Source organism: Scyliorhinus canicula, chromosome 5 (assembly GCF_902713615.1).
Source record: "Scyliorhinus canicula chromosome 5, sScyCan1.1, whole genome shotgun sequence".
Taxonomy (NCBI): Eukaryota; Metazoa; Chordata; class Chondrichthyes; order Carcharhiniformes; family Scyliorhinidae; genus Scyliorhinus; species Scyliorhinus canicula.
This window is the reverse complement of record NC_052150.1, coordinates 176393405-176411069: the sequence shown is the minus strand read 5'-3', so window position 1 is coordinate 176411069 and position 17665 is coordinate 176393405. Positions and strand designations below refer to the sequence as shown.

Genomic DNA, 17665 nt, shown 5'->3' with positions numbered 1-17665 from the left:
TTATGCACACTACCACTAATGGTACAAATTTCCCCTTGCTCATTCTACTAAAACTCTTCATATTTAATAGAGGTATTCAGAATTCTCTCCCCCACTGTCTCTGGTCAAAGGAGAAGATACTATTTTTTTCTCTTGCACATAACAAGTCCCTCATCCTGGTATCATTCTCTCCAAGGCCTTGACATCCCCCAATAGTCACATTTGACTGTGATGGCTGAATCTTTTATAAATTGCATTGTATAGACTTTCTAAATTATGGATGTTGCACCTTCCTTAACACCACACCTGAGCCTCAATTCCGATGTATGAGAAAATTTGTCTTTATCCATCCTTGTTTTCGGATCCCTCTATGGCTGTAACCTTCTCTGTCCCTATTACCCTCTAATGGTTCTGTGCTCCTCCAAATCTGACCCTTGTATATCCCTGATTTCTAATCAGTCCACCATTGCTGGCTTTGTCTCTAGCTGATTTTAGAAAGGGACACAGATGAACAATGAGATGGCTTCCGGAATCGCTTCACGCTGGATTTGTAAACATTTTGCTTCAATTTTGGCCCATTTTGAGATGTTATCCCAGGAGCATGTGCATCACGTTTGATATAATCGCTCTAAAGTCACTACAATTTTTTTTGATGTTGTATTAATTTTTTTGTGAAGCAGGTATAAGATTGTTATTTCATTTTTACAGTAATTTAATCTTATATTTATCAAGTGATTAAATGATGTACTTATTGTGAAGTAAGGATATGTGATTCTATTGAATGTAATCCACATCACTTGGGTATAGTATTTCAGCAGTTGCAGCCTTGGCTTAATTTAATTTTTGTGAAGGATGAAAATGATGTAGTTGCTAATATTTGTAGCATTGTAATTCGGTTCAGCAAAATTCCATCACTAATTTCTTACTATAAGACATTATGATATGTAAATGTCAGTGTGATATGTGTCCGAATAGGAACTTAGGATTTAGGAGCAGGAGTAGGCCATTTGGTTTTTTGAGCCTGCTCTGCCACTTCAGTGATATCATGGCTGATACGGTTGTGGTCTCAGCTCCACTTTCCTGTATGCCCTCTCTTAACTCACAAAAATCTACCTAACTTGACCTTAAATTTAAAGACCCAGTCTCCATTACTTTCTGGGGAAGAAAATTTCACAGATTAATGACCCTCTGATGTTTCTCTTCATCTCCATCTTAAACTTGTCCACGAGTTTTAGTCTCCCCCACAAGAGGAAATATTTTCTGGATATCCATCCTATCAAGTCCCCTTGGGATCTTTAATGTTGAAATCAGAGAATGTTTCATTCTTCTAATCTCCAATCAGTTTGGGCCAACCTGTTCATCCTTTTCTCAGAGGATAAGCCTTTCTTCTCATCCTAAGATTGAGTCGAATGAACCTTCTCTGACCGGCTTTGATTGCAATTATATATTTTTAATAGCTCGGTATTACAGAACTAGAGTATTGCTGAAAAAGAAGAGACATGTTGAACCTTTTTTCATCTTGCAGTCATCAGGACACTTTGCAAGAATATTGATAAATGGAGGAAACAATTTATACTAAATGGGGAGGTGGTGATGTGGTGGTATTGCCACTGGACTAGAAACCAGAAACCAGCGACAATGGGTTCGAATCCCGCCACTGCAGATCGTGAAATTTGAATTGAATAAAAATCTGGAATTAAAAGTCTATGATGGCCATGAAACTATTGGCGATTGTCATAAAAACCCATCTGGTTAGCTAATGTCCTTTCGGGAAGTGAATCTGCCATCCTTACCTGTCTGGCCTACATGTAATTCTAGACACGCAGCAATGTGGTTGACTCTTAACTGCCCCCTCAAGGGCAATTAGGGATGGGCAATAAATGCTGGCCCAGCCTGTGACACCCATGTCCCATGAATATATTCTTTAAAAAAGTGTTAATTGTTTGGCAAGAGACTCCTGTTGTTAGAAGTGTTGCCATGGAGAATATGATGAATGTAGGAATTTTAGATATATGTATTATATGTATTTGGTACAGTAAGGGTTAAAAGCCTGGGATAGCATATGATTGCTACAGTCATGTTTTTTAAAATTCCTGGTTTGAAATGTGGCAGACACCCTTTGGAGACTGTGCAATTAAAGCATTGTAAAAGTAAGATCATAACTGATCCCAGCCAGGGATATTGTTTGCTGAAATTGAGCTAATGGAACTTTGTTTATATTAAGAGGGTTCCCTGGGAAGTAGATAATTAGAGACATTGGGCAGGATTCTTCATCCCACTACACCCGTTTTCTGGTGCCGTGCGCCCCGGCTGGTAGCGGGATTCTCCGTCCCAGCAGCCGGCCAATAGGGTTTCACGTTGTGGGCACATCAACGCCGTCGGGAAATCCATGGGCGTGAGTGCACTGCCGATGAAATTGAGCGTCCTGCCCTCAGAGAATCCAGCCCATTTTGTTCAGCTTAGTAAGATGACAAAGTTAATGGGAGATGCCAGGGGCTGAAGCAGTCAGGTGTTGAGTTTTTTCAGTTTAGTTTGAGATTGGGCTGTGAACAGGCAAGAAGCTGTACACTCAATGCAGTTCAGTTAAAGATCTGCCTGTGGACAGAATAGCAGTTTCTTTCAAAACAGTTCAGTTAACGATTTGATTGAGGACAGGCCAGAAGCAGCTGATATCAAAACAGTGAGCTAAAGATTTGCTTGTGACCAGGATAGGAGCAATTTCAAAGTGTGGCAGTTGAAACAGCAATTTGAGATGGGCAAGTATCTGCAGCTGGTTCCTGGAGGATCTCTTTCACAAAATGGTTTATCCAAGACATCTCTTTACAGCAAGTATTCCTGAGGTGTTAACTGTATTTAAAAATGGATTGTGACTTGAAATGGGGTTTGTTTGAGGAGAGATAAAGATAGTAGTTAGAATTGTTTCATTGCTTTGTTAAGTATCGTTTAAATGGCAATTGAAAGTTGTTGCCTTTATGATAAAGCTAGTAATACTGTGTAATTAAGTTTATTTTAATGTACCATATCCCTATTTGTGAGTGAAATCACACCTGGAGCGAAGTATCCTTTCCTCACATTAAAATAAAATATTGGGGTTTCTGTCCAGTTTCCTAGAAGCTGTTGGGTCTGGTATGTGATTGTAATAGATACGAACAATTGATTGCCAAGCATTGTTTAAATTAAACCAGGCAGTTAGACTCTGGTGAAGGCACTGTCTTGAGGAATGAATTAGTGAATGGTTGTTACTTTGTTTAGCTGAAATAGGCGTAAAGTATGTATGTGTTCTTTCTATCTGCAAAGTGTTGTCATCTATGTAGCTTCCGTGCAAATGCCTCGCACTGCAAGTCTAACTGACTATCTTAAATTGGTTGTCAGTGTAATTTTTGGCACACAGCATTATTTAGCAACTGTTGTCCAATTGCAGACTTGCACTAATCACATCTAATGTTGTGCACTGTTGAGCTTTGCAAGCATGGGCTGTTTGGGCACGGTCCATACCTTGCGAATAGTGGATGGGACGTGCTGTTTGATACAATCCGCCAGTCTTCGGGATGTATAGCCTGCATACCTAGCATCGCACTGGCACTGAAATTCGTATACCACATTACTCATTTGTGTGCTGGGTAGAATGTCCTTTTGGCTTGATTGCAGCATCCAGTTCACTCGTGTTGCTACTGCATGGTAGCAGTGTGAAACATTAACTTCACCTGTTGCTCAAATGTTTGAGATGTCAGTCACCTGGTACATTCTCCATGGCAATACCTCAACCAACCAGAGCCAGTATAAATTTTTGTTTTCCGGTTATATTGATATTCTTGCAAAGTGTCCTGATGACTGTAATACACAAAACTTCAACATGTCGCTTTCAGCAATATATATTTTTCAAATGAGGAGATGAAAGTGTACACAGTACTCTGAGTGGTCTCACTGAGGCCTTGTACAGCTACAGTAAAATTCACCTCTTTTATGTTTCATCCCTCTTGCAATAAAAGCTAACATTCTGTTTGCCTTCCTAGTCATTTGCTTTAACTGCATACTAACCTTTTGTGATTCATGTACCAAGACACCCACATCCCTCTGTACCACTGTGTTCTGCAGTATTTCTCCATTTAAATAATATACTGCTTTTCTATTCTTTCTGCCAAAGTAGAGAAGTTCGCATTTACCCACATGTACTCCACCTGCCACATTTTTGCCCACTCACCTAACATGTCCTTCCTTGGCAGATTCTCTACCTCTTCTCTATGACTTGCTTTCATACCTATCGTGGTGCCATTGGTAAATTTATCCACCATACATTTGGTCCCTTCGTTCCAAGTAATTGATATATATTGTATAAAACATTGAGGACCCAGCACTGATCCCTGTGGCACTCCGCTAGTTACAGTTTGTCAATCCAAGACCCATTTCCCCCTACTCTTTGCTTCATGTTAGCTCATCAATGTTTTAATATGTTACACCCTACACCATGTACTCTTGTGTAGTAACCTTTGATGTGGCACCTCATCAAATGCCTTTTTGAAATTCCAAGAACACCACATATACCAGTTCCCCTTTATCCATCTTGAATGTTAATTTGTCAAAACTGTCAAAGATTAGTTAAACATCAATTTCCCTTTCATAAAAGGGAATGCCTGATTACATTGTAATTTTCTAAGTGTCTGGCTATAACCTCCTTTCTCTATGACAGACATTAGCTATAGTTTCCTGCTTTATACCTCCCTCCTTTCTTTAATAAAAGTGTCAGCTATTTTTCAATCTGCAGGTACCATCCCAGAATCAAAGAAAGTTTCAAAGATTATAACTAATGCAGCCACTATCTGTGCCACTGCTTATTTTAAAACCATAGGATGTACCATAGGAGCAGCACGGTGGCACAGTGGTTAGCACTGCTGCCTCACAGTGCCAGGGGCCTGTGTTCAATTCCGACCACCTATCCCAGCACTGCGTTCCAGTCACCCTCTACCTCTCTGTAATATATTTTCCAATGATTTCCCAACTAAGGCCCATGGGCCTATAATTTCCTGGATTATCCCTTCTACCTTTCTTAAACAAAGGACCAACATTGGCTATTCTCTAATCCTCTGGGACCTCACCTGTATCCAGTGAAGGTACAAATATTTCTGTCATGGTATCAGCAATTTCCTCCCTTGCCTCCCTCAGTATTCTGGGGTAGACCTCATCAGGCCTTGGAGACTTATCCACCTTAATGATTTTTAGGACGTCCCTTTTTGATATCTACATGAATATCTACGCAATCTTCCCGAGACTCATCATCCACATGGTCGTAAATTAACAGAATACCAGGAAACTCATAGTGGGACCTTGTGTTCATAAATTATTGGCCCCTTGTTCCAAGCAGCTTTGTCTGTGAGAGTTGTGCCATGGACGCAGTGGAATAATCAAAAGATAGCTAGTTAAAGGTGTAAAAAGATAGAGGTTATTCATAGTATTCTACTAAAAAGTTTGCAACTTCTTGTAATGTTATGATCATGCGACATAGGGCTAAGCCAGGAGAATTTAGCTCTGGGAGTTTACTCATTTTATAAGCCTTTTCCTTTTGGATGAAAAAGTTCATAACTCTAATACAGCTAAGTGCGTTTGCCTGCCTTTCCTAATCATTGACAGCCAGAAACTAGCATGAATCAGGGAAAGTGACTATTGCTGTTGCTTTGAATGGTGGATAGAATTGCTGTAATTTACATTTAACTCTTTTAGACTTCCAGTGGCGGCCATGGTGTGAATGGTCGCACATAGGGCAGCTCCTGCTTGAAGGCATAAAAGAGATCTATTTTTACCCGAAATTGGGTGCAACATCAACGGAAAGGTGTAGTTAAAGGTTAGAGGAGTAGTCTCTTTCCCCCCCTCCCCCCCGGGAGTGGTATGTCCGCTGGTTACCAAACACGGCAGAAGAAGGTGAAAGACCTGGCCAAGGAGTTGGAAGGCACCTGTGGCGCAGCAGCCAGTGGAAGGATGGCTGAGGGGTAAAGACTTGTGCAAGTCTGAAAGCCCCAGATGGAACAATTGATGACTTTCATCAAGGAAGAGTTCTACCAGGAAAGGAAGGAGATGCGGGAGGATCGTTCGAAGGCCATCGAAGGGGCTGTGGAACCCCTGAAGGGCTCGTTGGAGAAGGTGGAGAATTGCTTGGAGAAGCGGGGGTTTCAGATCCGAGAGATTGAGAGGGTGATGTTGGATCACAGCAATCAGGTGTCAACATTGGAGGCGGAGTTGGGGCTCTTAGGAGACCTTTGCAAGACGTTGAGAGCAAAGGTGGAGGAGCAGGAAAATAGTTTCAGAAGACAGAATCTGCAGATAGTGGGCCTGCCTGAAGAAGTGGAAGATGCGAGTGCCACGAGGTATGTTTCGAGGATACTGGTGGCCTGGTGGTGGAGGGGGTGCTGGATAAGGCTCCTGAAGTGGACAGAGCACACAAGTCTCTGAGGCTGAAGGCTAGAGTGAGGGAGCTGCCATGGGCGGCGATCGTGAGATTCCATAGGTTTGTGGAGAAAGAGAAGATTCTGCGGTGGGTCAGGGAGAAGCACAACTGCGAATGGGAGGGGAACAAGGTCTGAATATATCAGGACATTGGCGCCGAGCTGGCGAAACGGTGTGCTGGGTTAAACAAAGCCAAGGTGGTGCTATGTTGAAGGTGGATCAGGTTTGGGGTGCTGTACCCAGCGAAACTATGGGTGACGTTTGAAGGCCGGGAATACTATTTTGAGACCCCAGAAGCGGCCGATGACTTAATGAAGGAGTATAAACTGGGGGAGATCTAAATTGAGCAATTCTGGGAGACTGGGGTGCTGGCACTTTGAAGTAATTGGGAATGTGGGTCGAGTGGTGATGTGGGGGGGGGGGGGGGGGGGGGTTCTTTTCCTTTGATATGGAGGTTTTAAAAAATGTTTTTAAAAATTTACTGTTGGATTGACAAAGTGTAGCAGGGATGAAAGGTTTATAGGGGATGGCTGTCCCCATCCCCAACTCCTGTTGCCCGGGGCTGTGTGTTTTTTCCCCCCTGTTTGTTCTTGGGGATGTTTTTTGTGTTGGGTGGGGGAGGTTGAGGTCAGCAGGGAGCCGCCTTCCCTGAGCAGAGAGGTGAGGGGAGAGGGAGGGGGTAGGCCAGTGGGAGAAGCCTTTGGGTAGGGGCTGCCACGCTGGCAACTAATGCTGGTAAGCGGAAGTGAGGTGGGGGAGAAGGCCTAGAGAGGAGGCCTGAGGAGGGGGGAGGGGTTTGGGAGCATGATACGACGAGGCGAGGTGGGAGAAGAGACATGGTCAGAGGTGGAGAAAGGAGCCATCTTGGATGGGCCAGGTATAGGGTGAAATTAACAGGCTAGAGCCAAAAGGGGAGGATGACGTGTGGTAGGAGAAACGGAGGCGTAAGCCCCCCGGTATGGCTGTTAACGTGGAATTAGCGAGGGGTCAATGGACTGGTTAAATGATCATGGGTTTTTCGTTCACCTCACGAGCTTGAAAGCAGAGGTGGTCTTTCTGCAGGAGACGCACCTCCGCGTGAAGGACCAGGTTAGGTTAAGGAAGGGGTAGGTCAGGTTTGCCACTCTGGGCTCGATTCAGAGTCGCAGGCAGGCCACATTCAGGGAAATATTGAAGATAAGGACTGGGTCGGGGATGTGGTGTTGGAGCCGGGGAAGATAAATGAGGCGTTTAGGGATTATTATAAGGAGGTGTACAGGGCGGACCCAGGGAATGAAGAGATTGCCATGGGAAGCTTCTTAGATGAACTGGAGTTTCCACATGGAGACAGGGGCTGAGGGAGGTGTTGGACAGTATAAGGGGTATGAAGTCGGGGAAGGCTCCGAGGCCCGATGGCTCTCTGGTAGAATTTAATAAGGAGTTTGCGACGGGCCTGGCACCACCTTTCTTGGGGGCGTTTAATGAGGTGTTGGAAAATGGGGAGCTGCCGGAGATGATTACACCGGCAACGACCACATTAATACCAAAAAAGGGGAAGGACCCATTGGAATGTGGGTCGTATAGGCCCATATCGCTGTTAAATACATACTTGAAAGTGCTGGCTAAGTTAGTGGCGGAAAGGATGGAAGGTTGTGTCCGCTGTCGCCGCTGCTGTTTGCACTGGTTGTAGAGTCTCTTGCAATGGCCCTTAGGGGGTCGGCATAGTGACAAAGGATTATATGGGGACGAAGGGAGCATCGGGTGTCGCTATATGCTGATGGCTTATGTTATATGTTTCAGACCCGCTGGAGAGCATGGAGAGGTTTGTGGACCTGTTGGGGAGGTTTGGGGTGTTCTCGTGGTATAAGTTAAATGTAGGGAAAAGCGAAGTGTTCCCGGTGAAGGAGTTGGGTCAGCGAGCCAATTTAGGGTGGGATGCCATTTAAGGTGGCTCGAAACAGGTTTCGATATTGGGGATTCAGGTAGCGAGGGAATGGACGATTCTTCACAAGTGGAATTTAACAAAGCTGGTGGAGGAGGCAAGAGAGGATCTCAAAAGGTGGGACACGCTGCAATTAACTTTGGCGGGGAGGGTCCAAGTGGTGAAGATGAACATTCTGCCGAGGTTCCTGTTCATTTTCCAGACACTCAGAAGGCCTTCTTGCGGAAACTGGACACAATTATTTTGGACTTTGTTATGGCGGGAAAGGTGCCAAGGGTTAAGAGGACCCTGTTACAGAGACAGAGGCAACAGAGAGGGTTGGCGTTGCTGAACCTGCTTCATTACTTTTGGGCGGCGAAAGTGGAGAAGCTGAGGCAATGGTGGGAAGGAGATGGGGTAGAATGAGTTAGAATGGAGCAGGAATCCTGTAAGTGGTCCAGCTTCAGGGTTATGGTGATGGCACCATTGCCAATGATGTCGAGCAGATATTCAGGGTGCCCAATGGTGCAGTCCATGGTGAAGATAGGGCAGCACGGTAGCGCAAGTGGATAGCACTGTGGCTTCGGCGCCAGGGTCCCAGGTTCGATTCCCTGCTGGGTCAGTGTGCGCGGAGTCTGCACGTTAGCCCCGTGTCTGCTTGGGTTTCCTCCGGATGCTCCGGTTTCCTCCCACAGTTCAAAGCTGTGCAGGTTAGGTGGATTGGCTATGATAAATTGCCCTTAGTGACCAAAAAGGTAAGGAGGGATTATTGGGTTACGGGGATAGGGTGGAAGTGAGGGCTTAAGTGGGTCGGTGCAGACTCGATGGGCCGAATGGCCTACTTCTGCACTTTATGTTCTATGTTCTAAGATCTGGAACCAGCTGAGGAGGCACTTTAGGAAAGAGGGGATGTCGGTGTTGGCACCGTTGCGTGAAATCCACGGTGGGGGGGAAGCATGTACAGGACATGGAGAGAAGTGGGGCTGGTGAAAGTGGGGGATTTGTATCTGAAAGAAGGGTTTGCCAGTATAGATGAATTGAAGGAGAGGGTAGAGCTCCCGAGAAGAAGTGAGTTTAGGTACCTGCAGGTAAGGGACTTTGCGTGGAATGTTTGTAAGGAATTCCCCAGGTTGCCGAGGTACACCCTGCAGGAGCGACTGTTGTTTCCTGATGTGGAAGGGGAGTGTAAGCTCAGAGACATATACAGGTGACTGGGAGAACAGAGTGGTGAATGGGTGGTGAGGATTAAGGAGAAATGGGTAGGGGAGCTGGGAGGGGAGATAAGGTGGGGAGTAGGTAGTGAGGTGCTATGAAGGATAAATGCGACCTCACATGCGAGGATGAGCCGGATACAGTTCAAGGTCGTACAGGGAGTGGCATGATGAGTGTGAGAAGTGAGGCCAGGAACCAGCGAATCACGCATATATGTTCTAGGGCTGCAAAACGTTGGACAGATTCTGTGCGGAAGTGTTTGCGGCGCTAGCAAGGATAGTGGGGAAGGAGGTTAGGCCAGACCCTTTCACGACGAATCTTATTGGAGTGGCGGTCAGCAACGCCACCGCGGGTAACGGCCTGGCTGGGGGACTTTCTGACTTTCTTCGGCTGGAAAAGATCAAATAGGATTTAAGGGGTTTTGCAGAGGGTTTTGTGGCGAGGTGGGGGATGTTTGTGGCCGTGTTTGAGGAGTTGTTCGTCAAGGAGGGGGAGGGCGGGGTGAAAAAGGGGAAACATTTAGACAAACGGTATAGTTGTTTAGTGGGAAGCTTGTTTCCAGAATTGTGTTGTAACTTTTTATATACGTTTCTAATAAGATACATTTATTTTTTAAAAACTTTTTACTCTTTTACTGAGGGGTTCAGTGGAGCAATGCTATGGAAATTTGGTATAAAACTAGCATAACTCATTCACACCAGTATTTCCTGGAGCTTTACTACTGGAATAATAATGTATAAAGTAGATGTATCATTAGTATGGTGCAAGAATTTAGGCTATTTGGATCAGTGTGTGCAATATTTAAGTCAGAATAGCAGTTAACCTAGCACTTAATGCAAAATAGTTAAAGCACTATTTGTAAACACTCATCATGGTATAACAAATATGAAAGTTGGTGCAGAATGGACGTTTTCAAAAAAATTGAAGGTTCTGAAAATCTTATAATCTTTTTGTTAAAATTTTGCATTTAATAGCCAGTTGGACATTGATTACTGAATATGTTGGAATGCTTTTTGAATTTATCAAAAATAAATATAAAGGTTCAAAAGTCCCTGTTTATGTTCAACAGTAGAGATTTAATTGATATTCTTTAATGTCAATCCTAGATGAACCCACAAGTCCTAGTGTCGATCATGAGTTTGCCCACATTCCCGCATCAGCAGTAATTTCAGCTGGAGTGTCTGAAATACTAACCGTAACTGCAGTACCTTCTAGTCCGAATAAACCGTCCCCTCTTATTCGTCGGCAGTTGTCACATGATCAAGGTAGGCGCTCAAGTACAAATTTGAAGTGAAGAAATGTAGATTTTGTTCTATATATTACAGACCATGGCTATGTTGCATTATTGATTCTAAGAATTTTCTTCAGATGCCATTAGAACCTCTACTGATTCCCAACAGAGTGGAAAAACTGAGCGATCAAAATCATACGATGAAGGATTAGATAATTATAGAGAAGAAAAGTTGTAAGTTTATTTGCAGACTATGGACCTTTTTTGCAATTTAATGATCTAATTAACCCTTTATTTCATTAATAAGAAATGTTATTTTCAGCAGAAAATCAGTGAAGCCAATACCCAGCCTGCAAGGAATAAAGGTTTGTAACCTTTTTTTATATATAAAGTACGTATCATCCCTATCCTCATTCCCCATTTGTTAATTGTATGGAAACTTCAATCTAGTTCAGGCCATTAATACACTCTGTATTCAAGTAGTAAGTAAACAACACTTGTTCAAAGAAAGCTGAGCTGTTCAAATGAACATTTCTTAACTTTCAGTTAGATTCTCTCCGCTTTTTCTCCCGACTGGTCAATATATTTCCTAGAATTAACATTTAGGAGCATGTATGTAAATGATTTAGCCTGGCATCTGATGTATTCACAGTAACAAAGGCCCTTCAGAAATTCAAAACAAGGTTCAGTATCACAGTAGTGTCTATGTAGGCCGAATACAGTGGCACACTGTAGCAGGAAAGTGCAATGCCAAACAATTCGCACAGTATTAATTTAGCAGAAGCATTACAGTAGTCTGTTGGTATGTTCCTTGCATGGCTAAAGCCAGATAAGTTTTCTTCCTGAAGTTGAAGGTTCATATGGGAGGAAATATAACTTGCGTTAAAAAGAAGAATGATGTGCCAGTATTGTATTTCTCCTTGCGTTTGAGACATATCTGGAGTAATGTTTCCGGTAAAGTTTATTGTTGGACTCTGTTGTTCTCGTTTATCAATCCATCGATCCAATTTTGGTTCTCGTATGACTTGCAGTGAAATGTGTTGCACTGTAACTCTGACATTTTCTTTAGGCCCCAGACAGCCTGAAGTTTTCAGACGATGTGAGCCCAAGAAGAGACTCTTCATCAGATAGCTTTAGCGATGCTTCAAAAGAAGGATGGCTGCAGTTTCGTCAGATTCTTACAGAAAAAGGAAAGGTAATGCAAATGAGCACTTGTGAATCAGATTTTATCAATTTTTTAAAAAGAACTTAATGCTGGTTATAAAATTCTTTAATGCCTGAGACCTTTGCTTTTTGAATGATCGGCCAGTGGACATTATGTTCAGAGTTGTAAACAATTAACTGAAGAAAATGCCTTGTTTACAGATTATCCTAATAATACATCAGTATTTTAGCTTATTTCAAGCCACAGTGTGACTGTCATTGAATGCTGGTATTTTGAAATTTTATGTAAATGACTGTCCATATATTGAAGTTCAGTACAATTCTGGTCTCCAGGGATAATTTTTTAAAACTTATCCTTTCATGGGATATGGGTGTCACTGGCTAGGCCAGCATTTTCTGCCCATTTGTAATTGCCCATCCGAAGCTGGTGATGACCCAGTTTCTTGAATCTCTGCAGTCCATCTGGTATAGGTGCACCAATAGTGCTGTTGGGAAGTGAGTTCTAAGATGGGGCAGCACGGTAGCACAGTGGTTAGCACAGTTGCTTCACAGCTCCAGGGTACCAGGTTCGATTCCCAGCTTGTGTCACTGCCTGTGCGGAGTCTGCACGTTCTTCCCATGCCTGCATGTGTTCCCTCCGGGTGCTCCGATTTCCTTCCACAGTCCAAAGATGTGCAGGTTAGGTGGATTGGCTATGCTAAATTGCCTTTGGTGTCCAAAAAGGTTGGGTGTTGTTACTGGGTTACAGGGATAGGGTGGAGGTGTGGGTTTGGGTGGGGTGCTCTTTCCAAGGGCTGGTTGAGACTCGATGGGCTAAATGGCCTCCTTCTGCAGTGTAAACTCTATGTTTCTATGATTTTGACCCAGCAACAGTGAAGGAATGGCAATGCAGTTCCATGTCAGGATGGTGTGTGGCTTGGAGTGGAGCTTGCAGGTTTTGGTATTCGCGTGGATTTGTTGCCTTTGTCCTTCTCGTTGGTACAGGTCATGGATTTGGAAGATGTTAGTAAAAGAGCTTTGGTGAGTTGCAACTGGAGATAGTACACTCTGTGTCGGTGGTGGATAGGGTGCCAATCAAGCAGGATGCTTTGTCCTGGATGGTATCAAGCATCTTGGAGCTGCACTCACTAGTAAAATATCGTTTTTAAAAAAGTTTTTTAAAATAAATTTAGATCAGCCAATTATTTTTTTTCCAATACAGGGGCAATTTAGCGCTGCTAATCTACCTACCCTGCATATCTTTGGGTTGTATGGGTGAAACCCATGCAGACATGGGGAGATTGTGCAAACTCCACAGGGACAGTGATCCAGGGCCGGGATTCGAACCCGGGTCATCAGTGCCGCAGTCCCAGTGCTAACTACTGAGCTGCGTGCCACCCCCAAAACATCAGTTTTAGAGAACGGGATAGTCTTCATCACGCTAAAAAATGTTTTGAATAACCTTAGCAGGACAAGAGTCAAATAATCAGGTTACTTAATTCGAGGCATTTACTTGTATTTTATTAATATGCAAGAAAGCTGACAAATTTTTCACATCTCTAACTTTTATTCTGTTCTTTCACCAACCCTTCACAATTGGGAATTTTCACAAGACTTAGAAACTCTGTAGGCAATGAATGTATTAGAATTCTCCTGTATGTTACGTGTTTCAGAACTGGCACAAAAAATAAAATCCGTAAACTCCAACCCACTGCATTTTATTGTGCTTGCTGTCATCACTGAATGCAAAAGGTTGTATAGAATGTGCACTATCATTTCTCAAAAATATTTAACAACAATCAAAAATCCTATCAGTGTGAAGGGACTTGTGCACTTCCAGGTAAAGAATGGCATTTGCCAAAGATGTCCATCAGTTTGGGACCACATTACCTGGAGGTTTTCCATGATTTTTGATACCTCAACATTCAAGACTCAATTGAATTGAATAATTTGATTTTAAAATATTATTATAAAATACATGGAAACAAGGTTTCATTGCAGTTGCATTGCAAGCATAAAAGGCCACAGCCGGAATTCTTTGGTCATTACAATTCACCTTTCCTGCTGGCAGCGCAATCCCAGTGGCGTGGGGTGGTTACAATGGGAATCCCAATGGGAAGATAGAATACTGCTACCAGGGAACGGCGGACCACCGAGAAACACATGGCTGGGGGACCGGAGAATCTCGTCCCACATTTGAGTCTGTTCCAGATACAACCAGCCAACAAGATTTCAAAGCTTCCACCGACTAGGAACCATACGCAATTCTGAGATAAGCAAATTTAAATAAATAACAATCTTGGTTCATTCTGGGAATTACTCTCCCAGAAGCCAATAAAAATGGAATCCCAGGCGATAACAATGACCACTAATTCTGCTACCCAATGTCCCACCCATCTTTTGTGCTAGGGAAATTAACCGCCTCCAGTTCTTTCAACATTTGCAGTAAATCCATATCCACGCCGCACACTTAATGTGAAGGTCACTGACCACAACCTTCTGACATCCCCCCCCCCCCCCCCCCCCATCCCAGGTCTCGGGATCCTCTGTCCTCTGAAAGAAGAACGCGATCTGGAAAGGACCATGTGGACCCCAACACATGGACCCGGCCATCGCCTCATCCGTAATTGCGATCCCAGAGACATCATCCACTTCTAGCCTTCGGCCCATCCACGCCGGAGTGTGGTCTGGACATCCACCGACCTGTGAAGACAAACCGCAGCCCGACAGCGACCCGGAACACTCGACTGCGCAGACCCACCTACCGACGCAGGAACCGCAAGCAAGGCAACAAATCCTTCATCCACACACCGACCAGAGTGAATAACCTCATGACACAACTATTCCCTGAACACTGCATATATTCATCGTGTCCCAGGCTCGAAAGGAAGCATCACTCCAGGAAGCGTGAAAAACATGCAGGTCTGCAGGTGAGAGTGAAACAACGCGGCCCCAAAGCCCCTCTGCCTAGCTTACTCCTAGCTAATGTCCAATCTCTAGAAAACAAGCTAGACGAACTTAAAGCCAGACTCACTTTTCAAAGAGAACCAAGGGACTGCTGTGTGCTCTGTTTCACGGAGACATGACTCACTCCTGCTTCACTGGACTGTGCCCTACAACCAGAGGGCTTCTCAATCCACCGAATGGACAGTACGGCGGCCTCAGGCAAGGCAAGGGGAGGTGGGGTCTGCCTCCTAATCAACACCTCCTGGTGCCTAGATGTGACAACACTGGTGAGTTTCTGCTCCCCGGACCTAGAATACCTGACGCTAAAATGCCGCCCCTACTACCTTCCGCGAGAGTTCAGCTACGTTATCCTGACGGCAGTTTACATCCCACCCCATGCAAACGTCACTGGACGAAATATTCACCACCTCAAATAGCCTTGAAACGAAACATCCCGAAGCCTTGTTCGTTGTAGCTGTAGCTCAATCAGGCCAAGCTCAAGAGCGTACTACCAAGTTACCACCAACCCGTTACCTGTTCCACCAGAGGCCCAAACATCCTGGACCACTGCTACACAAATATCAAACATGCCTACCGCTCTATCACCCACCCACACTTTGGCAAATCTGACCACAAGGCTGTGCTCCTGCTCCCGCCTTATAAGCAAAAACTGAAGTGGGAGAATCCGTCCAAGAAAGTCGTGTACTGTTAGTCTGAAGAATCGGATGATCTCCTACGGGACTGCTTAGAGTCAGTGGACTGGTCAGTATTTAAAAACTCTGCGACCAGCCTGAACGAGTACGCCACTACAGTGACTGACTTCATTAGTAAGTGTGTCGAAGACTGTGTGCCAAAGAAGCAAATCAGCGAGTTTCACAACCGGAAACCCTGGATGAACAGGGATATCCACTGCTTGCTGAAGTCTAGGTCTGAAGCGTTCCAGTCTGGCGTCCCTGACCTCTACAAGAAAGCCAGATATGATTTAAAGAAATCTACCAAAGATGCCAAAGACAGTACCGGATCAAGCTCAAGTCTCAGGCTAGCCACACGGATCCCCGCCGTCTACGGCAAGATCTGCAAGACATAACAGGCTACAAGATGAAGGCATGTAACATTGTCAGCTCCAACACACCCCTCCCTGATGAGTTCAATGCATTCTATGCCCGCTTTGAGCAAGAGGTCAGCGAGAGCAAGCCTTCCACCCCAGAAGCCGCAGATGAACTTGTATCTGAGATCACCACTGCAGACGTCAGAGCAGCCTTCTCGAAGGTCAACCCACGGAAAGCCACTGGCCCGGATGGGATACCCGGACGAGCACTCAGGTTTTGCGTGGATCTGCTGGTGGGGGTATTCGCAGACATCTTCAACCTCTCTTTACAACAATCTGAGGTTCCTATATGCTTCAAGAAGATGACCATCATCCCTGTACCAAAAAAAAGTCAAGCAGTATGCCTTAATGACTATCGTCCAGTGGCTCTGACATCCATCATCATGAAGTGCTTCGAAAGGTTAGTCATGGCACGAATCAACTCCAGCCTCCCAGATTGCCTTGATCCACTACAGTTTGCCTACCGCTGCAACAGGTCCACAGCAGACGCCATCTCCATGGCCCTGCACTCTACCCTGGAACACCTAGATAACAAAGACACCTATGTCAGACTCCTATTTATCGACTACAGCTCAGCCTTAAACAACATCATTCCTACGAAACTCATCTCCAAACTCCATGGCCTTGGCCTCGGCTCCTCCTTCTGCGACTGGATGCTGAACTTTCTAACCCACAGGCAACAATCAGTACAGATAGGCAACAACACCTCCTCCACGATCATCCTCAACACCGGTGCCCCACAAGGCGGTGTCCTCAGCCCCCTACTATACTCCTTATACACCTATGACTGTGTGGCCAATTCCCCTCCAACTCGATTTTCAAATTTGCTGATGACACCACCGTAGTGGGTCGTATTTCAAACAATGACAAGACAGAGTACAGGAATGAGATAGAGAATCTGGTGAACTGGTAAGACGACAATAATCTCTCCTCAATGTCAACAAAATGAAGGAGATTTTCATCGACTTCAGGAAGCGTTGTGGAGAACATACCCCCGTCTACATCAATGGGAATGAAGTAGAAATAGTCGTAAGTTTCAGGTTTTTAGGTGTATAGATCACCAACAACCTCTCCTGGTTCCCCCCATGCCGACACTATAGTTAAGAAAGCCACCAACGACTCTACTTTCTCAGAAGACATAGAAAATTTGGCATGTCAGCTACGGCCCTCACCAATTTCTACAGATGCACCATAGAAAGCATTCTTTCTGGTTGTATCACAGTTTGGAATGGAGCCTGCTCTGCCCAAAACCGCAGAAAACTACAAAAGGTCGTGAATGTAGCCCAGTCCATCACGCAAACCAGCCTCCCATCTATTGACTCTATCTATAATTCCCGCTGCCTCAGAAAAGCAGCCAGCATACTCTCTTCCACATTCTTCCGTCAGGAAAAAGATACCAAAGTTTGAGGTCACGTACCAACCGACTCAAGAACAGCTTCTTCCCTACTGCCATCAGACCTTTGAATGGACCTACCTCGTATTAAGTTGATCTTTTCTCTACCTGCTTTAACTGTAACATTATGTTCTGCAGTCTCTCCTTCCTTCCCTATGTACGGTATGCATTGTTTGTACAGCATGCAAGAAACAATACTTTTCACTGTATACTAATACATGTGACAATAATAAATCAAATCAAATCAAATCCCCACCCAGGCCCCATTGGGGAAAGTAAAACCTAACATTTAGCCGAGATCTTTTGAATTAATTCAGG

At 44.5% G+C, this 17665-nt stretch overlaps 1 protein-coding gene across 4 annotated transcripts in view; it reads left to right on the top strand.

Moving 5' to 3' along the window:
* LOC119966446 (rho GTPase-activating protein 21-like) overlaps window positions 1-17665 on the top strand; it is a 310278-nt gene that overhangs the window by 226854 nt on the left and 65759 nt on the right. For 2 of the 4 annotated variants that reach the window (XM_038798135.1, XM_038798137.1), the window contains exons 9-12: window positions 10633-10791; window positions 10895-10991; window positions 11080-11122; window positions 11827-11952. In XM_038798135.1, the coding sequence (XP_038654063.1) occupies window positions 10633-10791; window positions 10895-10991; window positions 11080-11122; window positions 11827-11952 (425 nt within the window). The remainder of the gene's footprint in view (window positions 1-10632; window positions 10792-10894; window positions 10992-11079; window positions 11123-11826; window positions 11953-17665) is intronic. The other 2 variants (XM_038798139.1, XM_038798136.1) reach the window with 1 other exon arrangement.